Genomic DNA, 23,199 nt, shown 5'->3' with positions numbered 1-23,199 from the left:
AGTCTGACAAGGGGAATCAGTAGCACAGAGCTGTGCCTTGCCACCCATCGTCTCTGCAGTGCTCCCCTTCACTGTGAAGTCTGCTGCTCTACTGCATCAGCTCTTCCCTTGCTGCAGAGGGGTCAGCCATCTGCAGTGAGTGAATGCAGGCAGCTAGCCTCTGCAGGAGGGATGCAGGAGCAGAGACTTCTGCCTTACAGCCAAGACAGATCACAAATTGCAACCCACACCAGCAAAAGGCTGCTACCCCTGCTCTAAAATACATATTAAAAGGAAATTACTAGTTATGATTCATTTTCCTTAGACTAGTTACGTGCAGAAGGCTGTTCTCCCCATACTCATGTGAAAATGATCAGTGGTTTTACACACTCTCTCACAAGATCTAGTCAGGGCTATTCAACTTCAAAGCAGCCAGGAGTCATATTTCTCAAAGAATTTAGGAACTCCAGGAGAGGTGTAGGGCTGTGGATACTAAACGGAGGTAGCTACCTCCCAGCAGCTGTTACACACAGGGGTGGGGCTTATGATATACCCCATCATTAATATTTCCTAATATCCAACTTCCACAGATCTCCACTCAGCAAGCTGGCAGCTTTGAGGCTCACCTATGCACTTTATGGCTTAGTGTGGCAGCACTTAAGCCTCTTTGTCAATTTGATGCAAACCATCTAGCTGCTAAAATGAGCTGGGGCTCTGGACACACCCATTAGCCTCGTTTGTAGCCTGGGGCAGCGTTTGAGCCCTCTTCGAATCATAAAAAAATTCAGGTTGGAAGGGACCTCAAGAGAACATCTAGTCCAGTGTTGCTCAACCCAAGGGTCACAAGAATATATGGAAGGGGAGGGAACAAACTTTAGAAATGGATTCTCATTTAAAGGAGAAAAACATGGGAAGCCAGGGCTTCTCTCCTGCAAGCTCCCGCCTGCGAGGGCCCCCACCCCTAGGCCCCACACTGGGGCAATGAGCCGAGAATAAGTGGCACTGGGTCGGGACTGGCCATCCAAGTTTACAAATGGGTCCCGGTAGAACAAAGGTCAAGAACCACTGATCTAGTCGCACCCCCTGCTCGAGGCAGGACCATCCGCAACCAGACCATCCCAGCCAAGGTCGGGTCTTGAAAACCTGTGAAGATGGAGCTTGCACAGGTAGCCTGTCCCGCTGCTTTACGGCTGCCCGCTCCCCTCTGCAGCAGCCGTAGCAACAGGCCAGGGGAAGGGCAGGGGCTGCCCCGGGGAGTGCAGACCCCCTCGAACCAGGGGGGCTAATCTCGTCCCCCTCCGTTCAGGGCTCGCCCTAATCAGGCGCCTGCTTCCGGGTAACAGGCTCCGCAGCGCAAATGGTTGGGAAGCCCCCTTCCCGTGATCGCGGCTGCAGTGCACCGGACGAGCCGGGAAAACCACGAGACTAAACAAGCCCTCCCTTCCCCTTTTGTGAAGTCACTTCCCCCGCCGCCGGTTCCGGCTTCCGGCGCCGCAGACAGGAGGTAAGGGCAGGTGGGCCGGGGGAAGTTCTCCGCTTGGGCGGAAGTGGCTGGTCACGTGGTGGGCGGGGGGCGCGCTGAGTGGCGGAGCGGGCTAAGGTCTCGCACGCGCGCGCGTGGCCGAGCCGCGCCGGGGGAGCCTCAGGTAACGGTCCTCGCGACCGCTCCTCCCCCACCCCTGCAGCGCCCGGCGCCGCGGGGGCAAGGGGCGGGGCCGCCAGCGGTGGAGGAGCGGGGAACGGTGGCCAAGGAGCGGCTGGGGTCGGGGATGGGGCTGAGAGCTGAGCTGAGCTGAGCTGAGCTGGGCTGGGCTGGGCTGGGTTGGGCACGGGGCCGCCTGCTCTGCTGCTCGGCTTTCTGCTCCCTGCCCTGTGCTCCCCGCCTGCTCTGCTGCTCTTTTTTACCCCACCCTGCGCTCCCTCCACTTCTTAGGGGTGTAGGTTGTAGCCGTGTTGGTGTAAGGACGTGGGCAGACCAGGTTCTTGGGAGTAAAGCCACCTTCTTTTATTAAACCAACTCCACTATTTGGAAAAATTCTTGGGGAACTTTTGGGCACAAACACCCTTTGTCAGGCTGAGGAAGTGCCCTGCTTTCTCTTCCTGGCCTGCTCTTTACTCCCCGCCCTGTGCTCCCAGCCTGCTCTGCTTTCTGCTCTCTGTTGTCTTTGCCACTGGTGCTGCCTGTCCCCTCCCCAGTCTGCCGTGTGCTCAGGGAGCCTGCCTGTGCCACAAATGGCATGTGTGCCACAGGCCAGCCCTCCCTGGACGATGTGAATGTAGAAAGTGCTTTATCATCGCCATCACCGTCTTGTTACACATACTGATAGCAAAGCAGACAGTTAACTTTTGCTTAACCTTTTAAAATCAGAGTTCACCTTCCTAATCTTTGGCTTCTGCAGCCCAGTTACAGCTATACATCCAGCTGGCTTTGTTGCGATTTAACATATTAGTAATTTAGTAAATATAACTGGGTACCTTTGTTCTTGTTGTTTGGCATAGTGAAAAGGGTCTGGTGTAATTTTTATTTCTTTTGTTTAAAGAAAAATTAATCTTGCTGGTTTTTTTTTTTTTTTTGTGGGTTCGATAGAGGGTAGTTCTGGTTGAAGCAACTTAGTCTACATGTGCTTCAGTATCCACTGGAAGAATGACAGATGACAAAGATGTACTTCGAGATGTGTGGTTTGGACGAATACCGACCTGTTTCACTCTGTATCAAGATGAAATAACTGAAAGGGAAGCTGATCCCTATTATGTAAGTACAGTGAAGGTAGATAGGCATTACATCTGGGTTGCATGCTTGAAATGTCTCTTTGGCCACATTTTGATACCTCTTGTGGAAATACTGTTTTTAATTCAAGCAAAGGTAGCAGCTTTAGTTTAAATGGAAGCCAAATGAAGCTAGGCTCCTTTTTTAATAGCACATGCTCTAGTCTCGACCTGGAAAGGTTTGGGTGACATAGGTGTTTGAAATACATAGTTTCATAGTTGTTAGGGACTGGGAAGGACCTTGCAGATCATTGTGTCCAGCCCCCCCCTGCACTTGGGCAGGAAATTCTGCTGGGGTCAGATGACCCCAGCAAGGTGGGTATTGGGACACTTTTTGAAGATCACCAGGGTGGATGACTGTACCACCTCTGTGGGGAAGCCTGTTCCAAACCGTTGGCACTCGACTTGTAAAGAAGTTTTTCCTTATGTCTAGTCTGAAGCAATCTTCAATCAGTTTGTGTTCATTGTTTCTTGTTGTCCCCTGGGGGGCCTTGGTGAATAGAGACTTCCCCCAGGCCCTGATGCATGTCCCTAATATACTTATAGGCTGCCACCAAGTCCCCTCTGAGTCTTCTGTTCTTCACGCTGAACAGTCCCAAGTCTTTCAGTCTCTCCTCCTATGTTCTGCTCTCTAGGCCTCTAATCATGTGCATGGCCTCCTTTGGACTCTCTTGAGCTACAAACAAATCACCTCCCAAAATCCTTTCTGACCTTGCTAATGCTCCACCATTATGCCTATTTGTGAAGTTCTTTTAGTGAGACTTCCATTTTCATTTGAGATTCTGTAATTGTCATGTGTTTGTCTGTCCATTGTGTGCTACTAATGTGTATAATGTGCATTAGTAAGCCTGCTGGTTTAAATGGGTAAGAACGATCATATCCAGAAAGTGGTATGTTAGGAGAGAGATTTTCAAGAACAAGCAAATAAGTAATAGTTCTATTCTAATTTTACTCAATTTTGTAAAATGTCTAGGTAAGTGTTTGGGGTATTGGGGTCAGGACAAAAAAGAGGGAAAGGTAGGAGATTATTTCATTTATAGCCTGAGAGAGCTGCTTGTGGCGATCAGAGTTAATATAGTATGCAGCACTTACAATGCTTTATAGATAATCATTTATAGAGGCTATTTGTTGATTCAGTGAGTTAAGTGCAGGATTTACTTAAACATTTGAAATACAGTAAGTATGTGCAAAAGACAATTTTATAATATGTTTTCATAGTTTCATAATTATTAGGGTTGGAAAGGATCTATTAGATCATCAAGTCTGACCCCCTGCCCTGGGCAGGAAAGAGCGCTGGAGTCAGATGACTCCAGTCAGGTGTCTGTCCAATCTCCTTTTGACTATTTCCAAGGAAGGAGACAATACCATCTCCCTTGGAAGCCTATTTCATATCTTGGCGACCATCACTGTAAAGAACTTTTTCCTGATGTCCAGTCTGAATTTGCTCTCTTTTGTCCATTGTTTCTAGTTACCCTGATTGTCACCCTGGTAAACATCGTATCCCCTACTTCCTGCTGACCCTGCCAATGAATTTGTAGGCGGCCACAAGATCACCTCTCAGCCTCCTCTTGTGGAGGCTAAAGAGGTTCAGGTCTCTAAATCAGTCCGCATAGGGTTTTTTCTGTAGGCCTTTAACCAGACGGGTGGCCCACCTCTGAACCCTTTCCAGGTTATCCACATCCCTTCTGAAGTGCGGTGACCAAAACTGGACGCAGTGCTCCAGCTGCAGCCTGACCAGCGCCTCATAGAGGGGAAGTATCACCTCCCTAGACCTGTTTGTGATGCACCTACTTATGCAAGAAAGAGTGCTGTTAGCTTTACTTATTACCTCATCACATTGGTGACTCATGCTCATTTTGGAGTCGATTATGACTCCGAGGTCCCTTTCCGTAGTTGTTCTGCTTAGAATGGTCTCTCCCAGGCTATAGGAGCGCTGATAATTCTTCCTCCCCAGGTGCAACACATGACCCTTATCCTTGTTAAATTGCATCTTTTTCTGTTCCTCCCACCTCCCCAGCCTGTCCAAATCCACTTGGATTTGCTCCCTTCCCTCTGGTGTGTTTACCTCCCCCCATAATTTTGTGTCATCAGCAAACTTGGACAGGGTGTTTACTACTCTCTCATCCAAGTCACTAATGAAAATATGGAATAGTACTGGTCCTAGGACAGAGCTTTAGGGGACTCGGCTGCCTACATTTCTCCAGGTAGAAACCGACCTGTCTACCACCACTCTCTGGGTGCATCTCATAAGCCAATTTTCCACACACTGGATTGTAACAATCTACACTGCAGTTTTTTAGTTTATTTATACAAATTGAGTGTGACACTGTGTCAAAGGCCTTTTTAAAGTCTAGGTAAACAACAGCTACCTCTGGTCCCTCATCCAAGCATTTTGTGACCCGGTCATAAAATGAAACTAGGTTGGTCAGGCAGGATCTGCCTGCTATGAACCCAGGCTGATTGCCCCTTAGCATTAATTTACCTGCTGGTCCCCTGCAAATGTGATCTTTATTTTCTCAAAGGTCTTGCCAAGAATAGAGGTGAGGCTAACTGGCCTATAGTTACCTGGTTCCTCCTTCCTCCCCTTCTTGAAAATAGGGACCACACTGGCCCTTTTCCAATCCTCTGGGATTTGTCCTGAGCTCCACGAGAGCTTGAACAGTTGTGCCAGTGGGTCTGCTATGACTCCAGCTAATTCCCTAAGTACCCTAGGGTGAAGATCATCAGGGCCTGTTGACTTAAATACATTCAGCCCCTCCAGATGCCCCCGTACTAGGTCTGCATGAACCGCTGGTGGGTTATCTATCCTGGGTTTGTCTAAAGTCCTAATGGGATGCGTATTCGTATTCATGTCCAGGAACACGGATGCAAAGAATTCATTTAGAATCTCCGCTTTAGCCACCCTATCTGTTACCACTTGTCCTTGTTCATCCTGAAGTGGTCCTAAGTTATCCTGCACTTTCTTTTTGCTGCCTATGTACTTAAAAATGACTTTTTGTTATCCTTGACTATTGTCGCCAGCCTAAGCTCCATCTCCACTTTGGTTCTCCTCACTGCTTCCCTGCAGGCTCGAGCTAAGCAGGTAAACTCCTCCTTGGTGTCTGCCCCCTGTTTCCATAGCATATAGATCTCTTTTTTTCCTCACCAGGCTCTCCTGGATTTCCCTGCTCAGCCAAGAGGGTTTCTTTGCTTTTTTGCCCCCCTTTATGTAGACTGGGATAGTCTTTTTTTGTGCCTGCAGGATTAGTCCCTTGAGAAACGCCCACCCTTCCTGGACTCTCATCTCTGCGAGGCTATTACCAGTCAGTTCCTTTCTAACTAATTTCCTGAGTTTATCAAAGTTGGCCTTCTTGAAGTCCAGCACTTCTGCCCTAGTTATCTTCCCCACCTTTTGCCAGATAGTGACCTCTATCAATAGGTGGTCACTATCCCCTATGTTACCTTGTACCTGCATATCCCGATAGGTGAAGGTCCTGTAGGGAGGTTAAAAATTTACGTGACCGGGCAGACCTGGCTTCCTGCTTCTCCCAGCAGATGTGTGGGACTCATGACAACCAGGTCCTTTGAGCACATTGCTTCTGAGAGCTGCCTCGAGAATTCTAGGTTTAACTTGTCCCCCTGGTGTGGGGGTCTGTAATAGACCCCTACTACTAGGTCTCTTTCTTCCCAACCCCCTGTAATCTGACCCATAATACCTCCATTTGCCCTTCTTGGCCCAATTTGACTACGGAAGATGTATATTGTTCCTTAACATAGGGAGCAACTCCCCCCTCTTTTTTTTCCACTCTGTCCTGTCTGTACAGCCCGTAGCCCTCAATGCCCACTGGCCAGTCATGGTGGGATCCCACCAGGTTTCTGTTAGCCCAACCAGGTTGAATTCTTTATTTGCAAGCAGGAGCGCGAGTTCCTCCTGCTTGTTCCCCATGCTCCTAGCATTGGTATAGAGGCATCTAAGCCCCCCAGTAGGTGCCCTTGCTAATCTCCCATTCTGTTGCGTAGTGGGGCCCCTGTTACTTACCAGGACTGCTCCAGTGCATTCCTCGTGGTTCTTTGTACCTGGCCTCTCCCTGTTGTCATCATCCCCATCCCCTGACAAACCTAGTTTAAAGCCCTGCGAAGGAGATCAGCCAACCTGTAAGAGAAGAGATTCTTGCCTCCTGGAGAGAGATGTAGTCCGTCTTGCCCAAGCAAGGCCGTATCCTGGAAGTGCAGGTCGTGATCAAGGAACCCAAATCCTGTGCAGTGACACCAGCTCTGAAGCTGTGAGTTGACTTCTCTAGCGCAGTTGTTGTGGTGCTGTCCTCAACCTCTGACTGGTAGAATGGATGAGAAGACCACCTGTGCTCCTGAACCTCTGAGCTTGGTTCCCAGCTCCATGTAGTCACTCATGATCCTGCCCGGACTACTCCGGGCTGCATCATTTGTTCCCACATGGATGAGGACCATGGGATAGTAGTTGGAGGGCCTGATCAGGTCTGGAATCCTCGTTGTGATGTCACGAATCTGGGCTCCAGACAGGCAGCATACCTCCCGTTCCATGGGATCCAGGCAGCAGATGGCTCCCTCCGTTCCTCACAGGAGGGAGTCGCCTACCACGATGACCTCATGTCTTCTCTGCCGGCTGCTTGGTTCTCTCACAGTTGGCTTGGTGGAATTTCTAGGTGCGGCCTCTACTCTGTGGCAGTGACGCCAGGGCCTCAACTCTGTTCTCCAGGTGAACAGAGGGAGTTGCCCTGGCTTTGTGAGGTCTAGTCATCGAGGTGACTGTCTGCCATCTGGCCTCATCAGCTCTCTCCTGTGATGCCTTCCCTCCAGGTGTGTGGACCTGCAGAGAATGGAAGTATCCATCAATCTCCTCAATCACCCTGATCCCCTACAGCCTGCTCACCTCTGCCTGGAGTTCCTTTACCTGCCCCTCCAGGGCCTCAATCTGGGCACATGTGGGACAAGTGAGGGGACCTCCTGCCCCTCCACTACCCCCGGGCCCTCGTGGACCTGCCAGGCAACCCCTGTAGGCAGGGGGCCAGGGTGCTGCCGACCCTCCCAAGGGCTCTGTCTGGATGGAGGCCTCAGTGGAGCCCCGGGCGGGAGGCAGCATCGGGGCAGGGTCCCTGCCTGCGCTCTGAGTCACCACCCCCATTAAAGTTTCTCTTATGTACACTCACCTGAGGGCTCTAGACTGTCTGAAGCCTCCGAGTCTGATGCGTGGAGTCTCTGGCCCCTGCTGCTCTCTTCCCTGCACAAACTCCTGCTCAAACTCCAGCACACTCTTTGATGACCGTGTCTGTTTGTGTGGCTCAGGAGCACAGCTGTTTTTAACGTACCCTGTTTTCTCACGTACAACACACACAGCTTTTCCCCCAAATCAGCACCCTTTGCTCCTCTTCCCCCAAATAGAGGTGTATGTATTAAGTGGGAGAGCTGTTTTTTTGCTGGGGTTGGAAGCATCCCGGTTTGATTCCTGCTCCACTGTTGCAGCAGCTGTGGTATTATGTGGCATTTCAGGGATTTCCATGATAAAAAATCACAAATTCTCTGATTAAAACTCCCCAAATCTGTGATTAAAGGTGTGCCTCCCCAGCCCTGCTTGTGCCCCTTGCTCCCTGCTACCCAGCCCTGTCGGAGGGGGCCTCCAGCTGCCAGAGCAATGGGGCCAAGGACCCAGCTCTGCAACCCCCTATCCCCAACAGAAGCCAGCAGCTGTTGCAGCAGAAGGAGCATGGAGCCGGCTCCCCCACTGCTGCCTGCCTGCCATGGGCTTGGGCAGAGGCAAGGGTCCTGGCTGCAGCGTGCACTCTGGGGGGGAGGGGGAAACCCATGCCCCCCAGATCTGTACGGGGGGGTGGGGGCAGGGCAGGTGTGTGCTGCAGATTTGTGCTTTGTGCCCTGCTGCTTTCCCCCGGGGCCTCCGCAGTGCAGCGTGCGTGACCCAGTGTAGCAGGATACAGCAGGACCATGCAGGAAAGCTGCTTGCAGCTGTGAGCTTTGCGATGCCTGGGACACGCTTCCTCTGGAGGCAGGGGCAGCAGTGATGGGCACAACCCTGTGCTGCTGCCCCCATGCACACAGGGGAAGTGTGGCCAGGGCAGGACAGAGGTCACAGTGGCAAGCAGCTTTCCTGTGCAGCCCCACTGTGCTCTGCCACACCGGATTTCACACTGCCCTGTGGAGACCCAGGGGCAGCAGGGCAGGAAGCATGAGCCTGCAGCATGTACCTGCCCTGCCCCCAGCCTGCGCACAGATCTGGAGGGCGTGGGTTCCCCCTGTCCCCCTGGGAGTGCGTGCTGCAGCAGGGAGCTGGCTCCACCCCCCACCCCTGGACAAGTCCCAGCCTGCAGCACATGGACTGGGAGCTGCATGCTGTCGGCTGATTGGGCTCTGTGCCTCCTTGTGGGGCTTCCTTCACTCCTGTGGGAAGCTGCACATGGAGGCACAAAGCCCACCTGGCCCAGCTAGCCCTGCAGTGCATGGACCAGGAGCCACAAGCTATCGGCCTGAGCGGGCTCCGTGCACACTTCCCTGTGTGTGTCTTCCCAGAAGGACTGATAGCACACCACTCCGGGTCCACACACTGCTGCCAGCCGGGTGAGCACTCCATGTGGGGCTTCCCTGAACACCTTCCCGCTCCCTCAGCCCCCAGCTAGCTTCCTGCAGGAGTGCCTGCATGGACCTGGCGCCGCATGGACCTGGAGCAGCACACTGTTGGCCCTTCAGGGAAGCACAGAGCCCATACAAGCCAACAGCATGCCTGCACACTCCTGCTGGCTGGGGTCTGAGGGAGCGGGAGGTGTTGGGGAAAGCCCCACATGGAGTGCCCTCCTGGCCAGCAGTGCGTTTGCTGGGAGTAGCCTGCTATCGGCCTGAGCGGGCTCTGCATTTCCCTGTGCAACTTCCCTTAAGGGCTGATAGCGTGCTGCTCTTGGTCCATAAGCCACTGGCGGACACTTAATGTGGGGCTTCCCCCAGCACCTCCCTGCTCCCTCAGCCACACCTATGCCCTGCCCCCCACCTGCCCCACTAGCTCTTCCCTCAGCCTTGGCAGACACCCACACCTGCCACCCAGGGCCCCCCTGAGCCCTGCTGGAGCCTCTAGCCATGACCTGCAATCCCCAAGCCCTTGCCAGAGGGGCCCCCCAATTCCCTGCAAGCCCCACTTATTTTAGGCTCTAACAATGAACAGTGAGCCTGAGCCAAGCCTTGGGTGGCTGAGAGCCTCAGGCCCCACCCTTTTCCCCTCTCCTTCCCCCCTCTGGACAGGGCTGGGGGTTTCCCACCCTTTTTGCAATTAGCTCTTGCTGGCTGGAACTCTGCCACCTGCAGAGCTCTTTGCAAAAGTGGGAAATTCGCGGCTATCTCTGTTTTCCCATGGGAAATGGAAAATTTGGATCCCTGGGTATTACAGTTTATCAGCTGAGAGAGGTGATGGATTTAATGTCTCATTGTTCAGTACTCTACAGGTATCAATGATAGCCTCTCCTTTTTATTGGTCTTGATTGTTCCACTAATCAGACTAATCTTTGCTAGGGCAACTTTGCTGTCTGCTGGCTGCTTTTCAGTCTCTCTTCAGCTCAGAAGCTTTGGGTGCAGAAAGCAGTGACAATTTTTGCCTGATCTGGCAACAGAAAGCAGTTTATAGCTGTGACCAAACACACGTGCAAGGCTGCAGACAGCTTAAAAAATAGCTGATTGGATGAAAATCTAACCTCACATTGCGTGACGTATCAGATTAAGATGTTTCAAAATGTAGTGTTTTTTGTAACTTGTGTCTGCAGAGCTCCCAGCCTGTTGCTGTTTCCAGAATGGGAAGAGGGAAAGGGAGCAAAGGAAGTTCAGTCTGGGGGTTTTTCAGCCCCCCTGGAGGGTGGGATGGGTGTACTGGAGTCCCTCCTAAGGTGCGGGGGCTCTAATTCACCCACCCAAACCTTCAGCACCAGCACCATTCTGAAAATAGTGAACACTAGCGGAGAGCCCTGACCATTGTTGTGGCTTCAGGCTCCCAGCCTACAGCTAGAAACTCCCCCCCCTTCCCTCCCCCTCCACACACACACACACTAGCAGTGAACTTTTGTTGGTTCTGGGGTAATGTAACTAGCAATCATGGTTTTCCATGATAAAAAAATGGCAAATTCTCTGATTTAAACCCCCCCAAATCCATGATTAAAATGAAAGCATCTCCCAGCCCTGTTGGTGCCCCACTCCTTCCCCCCACCCACAGCCCCCCAGCCTTGCTGGTGCCCCTTGTCCCTCTTGGAGGGAAAGCTGCCTGCCACTGTGAGCTCCATGCTGACCAGGCACCGTGTCTTCTATGTGCATGGTAGAAGCGAAGGGCACAACACCCAGCTGCTACCCCTGCTACAGCCACACACACAGGGGATGCCTCGCCAGGGTAGTGTGGAGCTCGCAGTGGCAAGCAGCTTTTTTGTGCAGCCCTGCTCTGCCCTGCAGTGCTAGATTGTACCCGCTGGGCTGCAGGGACCCTGAGGGAGGGCAGCAGGACAGGAGCCTGAGCCTGCAGCGCACATCCACCCAAGTCCCACACAGAGATCTAGGGGGCACAGATCCTCCCTGCTCTCTGGGAGTGTGTGCAATGGCAGGGAGTCGGCTCCATACCCCGCCCCCTGAACGAGTTGCCTGCGGCCCCGTCCTGCTCCCTGCTGAGGCCTGGCGGCCCCAAGGCCCACGCACTGCCCGGTTGTGCAGCAGCCCCAGCCCCAGCCCTGCCCAACTCCCTCCCTCCCTCCCTATGGGAACCTTTATTTCCACCGCCAGTTACCTGCGGGAGCTGCTCTCCAGGCAGCCCGGCAGCCAAATGCATATACATGCACATGGCACCCCTTGCGTGACTGCCCTCCTCCTGCTCACTCCCAACCCCTTGTGGGCTGGAACTCCTGCCAGCCTGCAGAAGGCTTGTAGCAAAACTGGAAAATTCATGGGTTTCTCTGCTAAAATGAGAAATCCATGTTTTACTTCAGTAAGGGGGGGAAATCCACCTTTTATTCTGTTTTTCAGTGGGAAATGGAAAACCCAGATGCCTGGTTGTAACTCGGAATGCTTTCCAAAAATTTTTGTGAATTACAGCTGGGAATTAAAGATGCACTTCTGTCTGCACCTTTTAACTCTTTAGCTCTTTTCAGAATCATAAGATTTTGAGACTAGCAGCAGCTAGAAATTCAGCTTTAGTTATGTAGAAAAGGGAGGGTGAAATCAGCTGAAGATTAGGCTGGCTCACCTAATGCAATTAAGTTATGCAGCCATATCTGGAAAAAAATCTTTTTTCTTCATTCTGCCTTTCAGCAACAAGTTGTGCATTATATCTAGGGGCATATTGTGTGCCAGGAAAAGGGTACTTTATTTTGTTTATTCAACTGTTGGAAATTCTTAAACCTTATATTTACATTTTTTGTAAAGAGAAGATATCCGTGCTAAAAGTATTTCTTCCCTACATTAGTAGCACAGAGGAAAGTAACTTAATATTGCTTCTTAATTTGTGTTTCTTTACTTTTGGCATTTCACTTTAACCTTTCTTTATATCAAGGTTGTATTCCTCTTTGCCCAGTACTATTTAGGTTCCAAATATTGTAGGATGAAGTTAAAACAGTATGTATTTTAAGATTGGTGAGACTGTATTTCTGGTTTAATGATTAGGATGAAGCCTACATGGAGGTAGTAGTACTACTTCAGACACTACTGTGACTTAGGAAATAAATTAATGTAAAAAGATTGACTCTGATTCTATCATAATATAAGTTCTATAAATACAAAGGAAAATTTCTATTGATGCTCTTTTTAAAAATCTATACTCATTCTCTGTGCTGGTTCTGTTGCCCTGTGGGGGCAGGCCAATTCTCAGGATCTTAATATTGCGCTGTTAGACAGAAGGGTGTGACACAGGTTTTGCTACAGTTCCAGAGACTTATGCATCCCTTTCTTAACATCCAGAGAAAAAGAAACTAATTTTATCATAAGCCATGCTCATTCTGACTTGAGGAACAACTTTACTTCATGTCTTTAGTGTGCGGGTCGGGGGCGATCCGGGCCCGTCTTTGCGCACGCGGGCTGTGGCCAGCAGCCTGGGCACGCGGGGTCAGAGAGGACCGGGGGCGAGCTAGAATTAGTCACGGACGCGTAGTGGTTGATTTAAAGATTGTTTACTTACACCAAAGGTGGTCGTGGTGTAGGCTGGACAGTTTCCAGGTACAGCTCCGCTTAAATCCTCGTTAGAGGACTATGACAAATTCGTTCTTTTCCCCGGAGTTGTTGAAGCTCCGCGGGTTCGGTAGTTTCTCATACAGGAAGGGATACGTCTAGGAATTTATTGGCGACGGGGAGAGGCTAGAGGCTGTTCAGGCCTCTGTTGCCTTTTAAGAAATGCGTTGGGTCCGTAAGGATCCGCAGCGCTTAGAGATCTTCACGCTCTCCCTCTCGAACTCCAATTTCTCTCTCTCCAACTTGGGTGGAAACCACCCAAGCTCTTTATACGGCTAGCAAGCCAATCGCTAGCCGCCACGTGTGCATATATTAGAACCGGCCAATAATGTGGCACGAATTCTCATACAAATGGCGGGAACTCCTTGCACCGTGCATTTCTTAGATGCAAAAGAAATGCACCATGCAAAGAAAGCTTCAAATTGGCGGGAAATTCTCCGTTGTACTGGGGTTCTCTTCTGCAGCAGAAAACTCCACCGTGCAAAGAAGCTGCAATTTAGTGGGAAAATAATTTAGCAGTGCCGAAGCGCACACAAACAAAAATCACAACTTTGGGTTGTGACATTTAGTAGGGTCTTTGTCCTGTAGCTGTTTTTGGTGAACTTCTTCAAAATGATTCGAAAGACTTATGTTAGCACTTTGTGCAACCTGGAATTGCGTTCTCTAGAAAAGTCAGTCATTCTTCCTTCTCGCCTTCAGAAGGTCCTAGGTTCTTTGCTCCTCAGGTTGTACTTGGGCAGCAGCAGGTCTGCTGTTAGAAGCTTTTCTTCATGTCAGAAAAAAAGGTTATATGAATTGGCAGAATCACTGATCCACAGGTCACTTAAAACTTCAGTCTGCTTCATTCCTCTCTTGTACCATATGTTTCAGGTAACAGATTCTAACAAAGTCAGCTTCAGCCCATGAAAGCTTGTGCTCTACATATAGATCTTAATCAGTTAGTCTATAAAGGTAACTAAGTCTTCCCTGCCTTTTAGATGAAGGTGCATATACCTACCCTGTCTTCTGACTTACTTTAGACTAACATGGCTAACTACCTTTCTCAGGTAACAGCAGGGTGGATCGATTTAAATCAAGTTCATTTAAATATTAAATCAGGAGGCCAGATTTGAACATATTTGGATTGTTAGAAATCCTGCATTTTAGTATGCTATAAGTGGTGAAATGTGTATTTGTTATTTACTAGATGATTAACTTTTTGCTCATATTTGTGTCAAGCCACATTAAGATGGCAACTTAAATTTAATTAAACAAAAAAACAGTACTTTCAATTTATTAAGCAAACCTTTAATATTTTGGATACAAACTTTTCTATTGAAGCACAGTACACATTTACAACTAATTTATTAAACACTAGTATTAACTGTTATGGTATTGAAAATGTGAACTGTAGTTACTGGATTAAACCAATTATTTTGGGTCACCCTGGGGAAAATTTTCTAAAAAGCCTACGTGAAAGTAATTTGAGCTCAAGTTCCTACTTGCCTAACTCATTTTAAGAAGAGACAGTCATTTTTTTACTTTGACTGTTTTGAAAATGTTTACTCTCTTTTAAGTTTTTAGAACTCATACATCTCATACTTCTCTCCCTTTGTATTCATAAACTGGAAGAGAAAAAACAAGCTTTCCTGCTTTTTCAACTCCCAATTGGTTTCTCAGCTTTGAATGAACCAGTCCAAATGAAAAAAATATTATTTCTGTACTTGCAGAATAGGTGACTGCTGGTAAAAGCTGGCTTAGCACTATAACTGACTCTGGTTCCGCGTGCTTTTCTAGTGACTTCCACCAGTTCAGTGATGTGACTTCCTTTAAAATATCTTCTGGAAGTATGGACTGCTTAAATGTTTCACCTCTAGCCCTGAAATTGTATTATGGTTGGCATGATTAGTATATACCCATGTAATAGCAGCATTTTTTTCTTTGGCAGTTAGGCATCTACCCTGGTACTTTGTGTTAAGAATAATGGTAATAAAATGATGTGGAGTAGGTGCTTGATCCATCTGCTGCTTTACTGCCTGCAGTTTAGCTTTGCTGTTGGGTATTTCTTACTTCAACATTTTTTGTGGGTTACTTTCCTAATTTCAACAGCATCCACAATACACCAGCAATCTTTCTGTAGTTTGTCCAAGGCTATGGTAATAGGTTTTGTACGTTCAGCATAGTTTCATAGTTGGTAGGGTCGGAACAGACCTGAGCAGATCATCAAATCCGACCCCCTGCCATGGGTAGGAAAGAATATTGGGGTCAAACGACCCTGGCAAGGTGTCTATCTAGCCTCCTTTTGAAGACCCCCAGGGTAGGAGCCAGCACCACTTCCCTTGGAAGTTGGTTCCAGATCCTAGCTGCCCTGACTGTGAAGTAGTGCCTCCTTATGTCTAGCCTGAACCTACTCTCAGTCAACTTATGGCCGTTACTCCTTGTTACTCCCAGTAGTGCTCGGGGGAACAGGGACTTTCCCATTGCCTGCTGGTCTCCCTTGGCCATTTTATAGTCGGCCACTAGATCCCCCCTCAGCCTTCTCTTGTGGAGGCTGAACAGGTTCAGGTCCCATAGCCTCTCCTCGTAGGGCCTTCCCTGCTGCCCCCTGATCATGCGAGTGGCCCTCCTCTGGACCCTCTCGATGTTATTCACATCCCTTCTGAAGTGTGGTGCCCAGAACTGGATGCAGTACTCTAACTGCAGTCTGACCAGTGTCGCATAGAGTGGGAGGATCACCTCGTTGGACCTGCTCATGATGCATCTGTGGATGCATGACAAGGTGCGATTAGCCTTTCTGACTACATCCCCACATTGGCGGCCCATGTTCATCTTGGAGTCTATAATGACTCCAAGATCTTTTTCTGCCTCTGTGCTGACAAGAGGGGGGTTCCCCAGCCTGTAGGTCTGCTGCTGGTTCTTTCTCCCTAGGTGTAGTACCCTGCACTTGTCAGTGTTAAATCCTATCTTATTCTCATCCTCCCACCTCTGTAACCTGTCCAGATCCAATTGCAGCCTGTCCCTCCCTTCTAGCGTGCCCACTTCTCCCCACATCTTAGTGTCATCTGTGAATTTGAACAAGGTGCTTTTCACCCCCTCGTCCAACTCGCTGATGAAGATGTTGAACAGTGCGGACCCGAGGACTGAGCCCTGGGGGACCCCACTGCCCACATCCCTCTAGGTTGAAAATGACCTGTCTACCACCACTCTCTGGGTGCAGCCCTCCAGCCAATTGGCGTATTGGCAAAATATGTAGCATATTTTCTACATTTTCCTTAGTCAATGTTGAATGCTCTAGCTGGATACTTCCATCAGTTTTATCACCATTTTCTTCACAGATGGTCACTAGAATAGGCCAGTTCTTAATAAATAGCTCAAAGCAGTCAATAACTGAGTTCCATTATACATCTTGGGGGAGAATTAGCTTGGACTCCAGCTCCCTTCTGTAAAGCTGAAGCAAACTTGTTGTTATGGAAGTATTTTGCTATTTTAACAGCATTTTCTTTTATTCTTGCAGTGTTTACATCTTGGCTAAAAGATAAAATAAATGAGCACTGTGTCCATATGTTAGGGGTAGGTGTGTCAGTGTGGCATGTGAAGGCGTTTTGCTTGGCACATGCAGCTGAGGACAGATGGTGGGGGAGTCGCAAGGGGCTCAATCCTTGTTGTGGCAGTGCGGTACCAGCCCCTTTCCCACTGTTCACCTTGAGGCACGTGTGCTCCCACCGCTGGCAACAAGCCAGGCCAGGGCCCTGCCGTTTACACCTGGCATGCCAACATCTTATAGTTCAAAGTTGCAGGTGTTTTTGCCACGTTGCCCAATAATGTTGCCGACCCTTGCCATAAGTTATAAGTTTCAGGTTTTCTTTATTCTCTTCTAAATTTCTTTTTATCTTGGCCACATTAGCACTATTATTTGTGACAAGGCTATGTACATGACACTTGAATATTTGCTCACAGTTTGTTATAGATTTACTCCTCCTGATTTTAAATATTCTGCAGAATGGACATTTCCTTATGGATCAATCATTTCTGTAAGATAAGCAATCCTGTCTTCTGTTCTTACACAAGCACATATTATTGGATCATTGTGCACATTGCTTCATTCATTAAGACTCAACACTTTTCTCTTCAATGTTTCTTGCACAGTGTTCACTTTCCTTCTCATACACTGTATCTGGAAGTGTTCCAGCAATATCTGCTCTGCTGGGTGGGGTGTAACCTGGTCATAATGATTGAACCATGTCAGTGGAATGCTTGTTCTGAACAAGATAAGGGAGGATTTGTTGCATAAATCAGCTGAACAATCTTTTTGTCTGTGTTTTGCTGGATTTTGCTGGTCCTGATTATGACCTCAGCCATAGTTTTCCCTGATAGAGAAGAAGAGTCTCTTTGGATACGGGTCATTCACTGTCTGAGGTATGTTTAGTTGCCCTACTGCTGGTGGTACCAGTAAATGATTCTGAAGTTCCAGACACTTGTGGATGATGGGCATTCATAATTTCTTATGTCTAACCTGAACCCTGAAAAAATGGTGAAAAAGTCATTCTCAATGACTATAACTCAGTGCATTACTTAAGGGGAAAAAAGAGAGAAAGAGATGGTAAATGAAAGATCTCTTCTATGGCTGATTTTTTTTTTTAAATCAGAGTTTAAATTATATAAAATTTCCAAACCTAGTTCTATAAGGAAAATATTCAATAAATCATAAAGGTTATCTTCTATTTAAACTCTTTTCCTTATCAATAAAAAACAGCTTGAAAAAAATTACATTTTTAATCTAAAATTCAAGAATTCCTATTAATTTTATTCTGCAGAGGATATTTTTATCTAGGGCTTGTATATTTGCTTACACTGAGCAATAAAACTCATTTCAGAAGTGCAGGGGTAATATTAAAAATGTATAATTGACACCCCCACAAAGTAGTACATCTCTTAGATTTTCAACACGTTTTGAAATTCATAAGTAATCCACCCAAAATAACTAACCCTATTGTCACAAATGTATCATTTACTAGCATTGCAATGTATGGCAGGCAATCCATAAGAATGGTTCAAAAGTAAGTTTACTAACCAGATGTCTCAGACAAATCAACATCACTTTCTTCAACTTTGTTGCCTTCTGAGAAGCATTTTTCACATTGCTTCATTTGTGCTACCTGCCTCTGCACTTTTTACACGTCATGGGAATTTCTTGAATATATTCCCAAATGGGGTCTTTTTTGTGATCTGCAGCCACAGCAGTTTTTTCCTCTAGTTTCTGGGTGTTGAAATCAAGACGAGTCTTTCCTTTACAGGAATGTTGTTTCATTTCCTACATTGTTTTGAGCCCAGTGTTGGTCGTTTCTGTTGTGCACTCTTCTTTCTCTGCTTCTTCTCCCTCCTCCATACAAGAAATTAACTGCAAACCAAGACTCCTCCCTGTCAAATAACCTACTCCCTCCCCCCCCAATTATTTTTCCTGTAATCCCCTGGCCTTGTGTGCTGCAGTATTTTAGTTTAGAAACATGGATAGAGCACTTGAATAGCTGCATACAGATGTTTTAAAAAAAACCCCAAACCAAAAAAACCATGGCGCTTTACTTTAAACTTAGCACGCTCCCATGCCGAGCCCAGCATATCCCAGAAGAGGCATCATTAGTTTTACCTGGCTCGCCCAATGTCTGTGTAGATCGGGTGCTCTAGTGGGGCTTTTTTGGCACTTTTATTTAATAGCTGATTGAATCAGCTTTAGATGAAAGTGCCAAAAAGCCCTGCTGCAGCACTCAGTATATACAGATGCTGCAGAGCCAGTTTGAACTAATGCGCTGCTCCTTCCAGTTCTCTTTTTCTTTTTTTTTTTTTAACGTCTGTAAGTAGCCTTAATATTTACATCTCTGTACATAGGCAAAGGGACCAAGAAAGGTCATTTAGCAGGGGTAGTTCCTGAGCAGATTATTTGATACCATCCAGGGGGAGTTTGATACCATCCAGGTGTGCTTAGTGGATAATCCTGATCAAGGAGTACACATGATAGTGTTTACTGGAGTAAGAGGCCAGGTTACACCTGTGATTACTGTGTTCATCTTTTGTATCCAGTAAGATAGACTATATATCCTTTACAAGGTCAGACCCCTAATATATGAAATACTGTGCCATATTTTTAAAGCTTGACTTCAGAATTTAGAAGTTTTCTTCCTCATTCTTGCATTGGAGTTAAACGCTGATCTTCTGAGTTTTTAATAGAGGCTCATTGACTCACCATATTCTTTTATTTAAATTATTTTAATGGGTTATACTAAATTTGTAGCTTATCCTATGTTATATTAAATTCAAATTTCTTTTTAGGGCGGCTAATTTTTTTAAAGGAAAAATTATAATTCAAATAAAAATATCTGATTTAAATTTTTTAAAGGTTTTTTTTGTTTTTTTTAAATCATCAATATTTATCTATCCTGGGTAACAGACTCACTGGTGATCATTATATTTGTGATCATAGGATCACAGGGCTGGAAGGGACCTTGCAAGGTCATCTAGTCCAGCCCCCTGCTCAAGGCAAGATCATCCCTGACAGAACTATCTCAGCCAAATGTCTTTCTAACCTGCATTTGAAAGTTTCCAAGCATGGAAGTTTCCCCAACTTCTCTAGGTAGCCTATTCCAATGCATGGCCACTTTTATTATCAGAAAGCTCCTTCTAATCTTTAGCCTAAATTTCCCTTGCTGCAGCTTGAGGCTTTTGCTTCTCTGTTCCTGTCCCCTGTGGCCACAGAGAAAAGCCCATCTCCATTCTCTCTCTAATCACCTTTCACGTATTTGAAGACTTTTATCACCCCCCTGGTCTTTTATTTTCTCCAGGTTAAATAGCTCTTTCAGCCTTTCCTCATAAGTCTTGCTTCCCAGGCCCCTAATTACTTTTGTTGCTCTTGACAAGCTCTCTCCAAACTGTCCACATTCATAGAATCATAGAAAATTAGGATTGGAAGGGACCTCAGGAGGTCATCTAGTCCAACCCCCTGCTCCATCAGGACTATCCCCAACTACATCATTCCAGACAGGGCTTTGTTGAGCTGGGCCTTAAAAACCTCCAAGGATGGAGATTCCACCACCTTTAAAATAACCTGTTCCAGTGCTTCACCACTATCCTAGTGAGTGAGTTTTTCCTAATATTCAACCTAAACTTCCCTTGCTGCAACTTGAGTCCATTGCTCCTTTCTTGAAGTATGGGGACCAACACTGGACACAGTACTCCAGGTGAGGTCACACTACTGCTGAATAGAGGAAGAATCACTTCCCTTGATTTGCAAGTGATGGTCCTGTTAATGCAATTCAGGATGCTGTTGGCTTTTCTGCAATAAGAGCACACTGTTGGCTCATTCAGTTTATGGTCTGTTTTAACTCCCAGATCCTTTTCTGCAGTTCTTCCTTAGTCTCTACTTATGCATGCAATTATTCTATCCCAAGTGTAGGATTTTGTACTTGTCCTTGTTGAATCTCATTGGGTTGACTGTGGATCATTTTTCCAGTCTAGCCAGGTCATTCGAGATCCTAGCCCTGCTCTCTGGATTGTCTGCAGTTCTACCCAACTTGGTGTCATTTGCAAATTTGCTAAGTGTGTACTTGATCCCATCATCCAAATCATTAGTAAAGATGTTGAACAATGGCAGACCCAGTACAGACCCCTGGGGATTCCCCACTTTATCTCCTCCAAACTAGACATTGAGCCATTGAGGACTACTCACAGAATACTATGATCCAACCATTTATGTATCTACCTTACAGTACTTTCATTTAGTCTATTTTTCCTTATTTTGTTAATGAGGATATTGTGGGAGACTTTGTCAAAAGCCTTTCTAAAGTCAGGGTATACCATGTCTACTGTGCTCCCCTCATTAGTACATGCTGTCCTGTGGTTCTGCAAGCAGTGGGAGCCAGGGGAAGGTTTCTTTACTTTTTGTGGTGTCTAGCTGTTCTTGGGCTTGAATATGTACATTTTCCCCCCTTTTTTTGCATAAATTTACTGTGGCTAGTGATTCAGTCAGTTACACAGAGGAGTTTTCTGTGCCATAGAGCATGGTATCTGCACAATAGTTTATAACTTGTTCTTCCATTTATTCATTTTTTGTTGAAGACGTAATACTGTCTGATCAGATGTTTGCATAGTTGTTGCTTGGCATTTAATTTACTTAGATGATTGACACCTAAGTGCTTAAGATGCTAACGGTACCTAAAACAAAATGGTAAGCTTCTTTGCTTACCCTCGCATGGACAATGACCCACGATTAAGTCTTGAAATCCGTGTACTAACGCAATCCTTGGTATCCTCCTCTTTATAAAGAAAATAAATAAAATAAAGAGCTTCTTTTCACCGATATAGGAACTGGTTTTCTGAGTATCTGGATAAGGACCTACCTAAACCTGGATGCTTTGCTCAATCAAAAGTCAAGAATTAGGTATCCAATTTTTTGACAGGAGACTTAACTCATGGTTAAGCCTAGTGTCCATGACTGCTTCCCAGAAATAGTGGGCTGTCCTGTAAATAAATAACAGCATTACTCTGTACCAGATTCTTTCCAAACAGTCAGTCAAAGTTGTTTTTTTTGGTTCTGAGGACCTCACTCTTTGAGGATAGGCAAGCAGATAAGATTTTTATGGGAAAGGGAGCAGCATTAGGTAATTGAATTCACATTAATATTAATTTGTTATAATGTGGCAGACATGACTTTGAAAGAGACCCAAATGTGAAGGGGAGATGATATCACGGAAGGACGGACTGCATGGAAGAATGCATACTAATTATTATGCAAAACGTTGACAACTGAGTAGACAAAAGTTTGGCACTCTGACATAGAAGCAAGAGGCAACATGCAGCCTGACCAAACAAGATAACTGAGGAGGTGAAGAGTTTTGGCAGGGCTTTGAAGGTTGCACAGTAGTAGGATACTTAGTTTTTGCTAAAACAACCCAATAAGAACAGTAACATTTTATATGGTGGAATCCAAAGCATACAGTAAGACACAAATCTACCACTTTAAACAAAAGTAATACAGAACATAGTACATAATGACACAAAAATGGATAAAATGAAGCAGTAACATTTTCCCCTAATGGAGATATGTATTTTCTTCCTCTTTCTTCAAAGAATGAACAAGCCCACAAGTAGTGATTTGAGTCATCTACCTCACTCTTCCCAGACTAACATATTATGTCTGAATATGGGATCTGACACCACCTGCTTTTGACAACTGCATATCTTATTCGAGTGAATTTCAGTCTAGTAATGGCTAGGGATCTACCTAAGTCATGGTGAGCAAAAGGGATTTTTGCAGGCCCTGAACACTTGCAGTGTTCAGAGCAGATTTTTGCAGTCTTTTTGCAGTAAGCCTGCCCCTCACTGCTGATTGGCCAAGGGGCCCTGGTGACCCTGCCCCTTGCCACTGATTGGCAGAGAGGGGTGGGGCTGCATGACAGGCAGCCCTTAGCCTATCGGGGTGGGGTGGGGGGGGGTGACTGTCAGCTTGGTTGCTCCATTTCGCTCCAGAGGCTCCCCCAACTCGAGGGCTGTGAGATTACGTTGCAGGGCCATGAGGACTGCTGGCTCCCACTGGGGAGCTAGCATTTTATTTTTAGTTAGTTTTTTTTTTGATTTTGCAGATTTCACAGACAGTGCCCCATCTCAAGGTTTCCATGAAATCCAAAATCGCGAATTAAAGCAGGTCCCTAGTATTGGTCTCATTGTTTGTAGATTTGTCCTGAAGGTAGGTAGGTTTCTAGGCCCAAAGGGTGCTTTTTATGACTCTGAAAGGAGAAAGTTAGAGAAAATCTCACTGCCTGCATATTTGTCAGCATGCTGGCATCTTTAATTCTTAAATTTGTCTTCTTTTAAATACAGGGTAAATATTGGGTCAGTGATACTTGAGAACATTTCCCAGGCCATTTGTTTGGAACAGAATATACCTGTTGTTTAACTATTCAAATGGGTTTATTTGGTAAAGGAGAGGCTTCCAAAATGCACTTCTTGCCATAGCTTATCAGCATAAAAGCTCTAATTTTCATTCAGTAATCCAGAATTCTTAACTGAGCTAAGGTGCTTGCATTAATTAGTCCTGTTTCCTGGTGCATGATCCTGCATGTCTCATTGTAGAATTAGGTAGAGAAAAATGCCACATTAAAAAGTAAATGGAGTGGGGTTTTTCCCTCCTATTTTTGAATGAAATATAGGGCCAGCACCCCATAGCTCTGTTCCATACAATAAAATGGACTCTACCTTAGATCCATAAACCGTTAATGCTGC

The 23,199-nt window shown here is 46.7% G+C and overlaps 1 protein-coding gene across 2 annotated transcripts in view; it reads left to right on the top strand.

Moving 5' to 3' along the window:
• Nucleotides 1-1,529: 1,529 nt before the first annotated feature.
• The window catches only part of ATG5 (autophagy related 5), a 146,145-nt gene continuing 124,475 nt past the window's right edge, over nucleotides 1,530-23,199 (top strand). Inside the window, exons 1-2 of one of the 2 annotated variants that reach the window (XM_006260358.4) lie at nucleotides 1,530-1,625; nucleotides 2,567-2,731. In XM_006260358.4, coding sequence (XP_006260420.1) covers nucleotides 2,624-2,731 — 108 coding nt within the window. In that variant the 5' untranslated portion in view covers nucleotides 1,530-1,625; nucleotides 2,567-2,623. Of the gene's footprint in view, nucleotides 1,626-2,566; nucleotides 2,732-23,199 lie in introns of those variants that run through there. The other variant, XM_059732529.1, reaches the window with a different exon arrangement.

This window comes from Alligator mississippiensis, chromosome 1, assembly GCF_030867095.1.
Source record: "Alligator mississippiensis isolate rAllMis1 chromosome 1, rAllMis1, whole genome shotgun sequence".
In the NCBI taxonomy this organism is placed as follows: domain Eukaryota; kingdom Metazoa; phylum Chordata; order Crocodylia; family Alligatoridae; genus Alligator; species Alligator mississippiensis.
The sequence above is the reverse complement of the archived record's forward strand: the minus strand, read 5'-3'. Positions and strand labels throughout refer to the sequence as shown.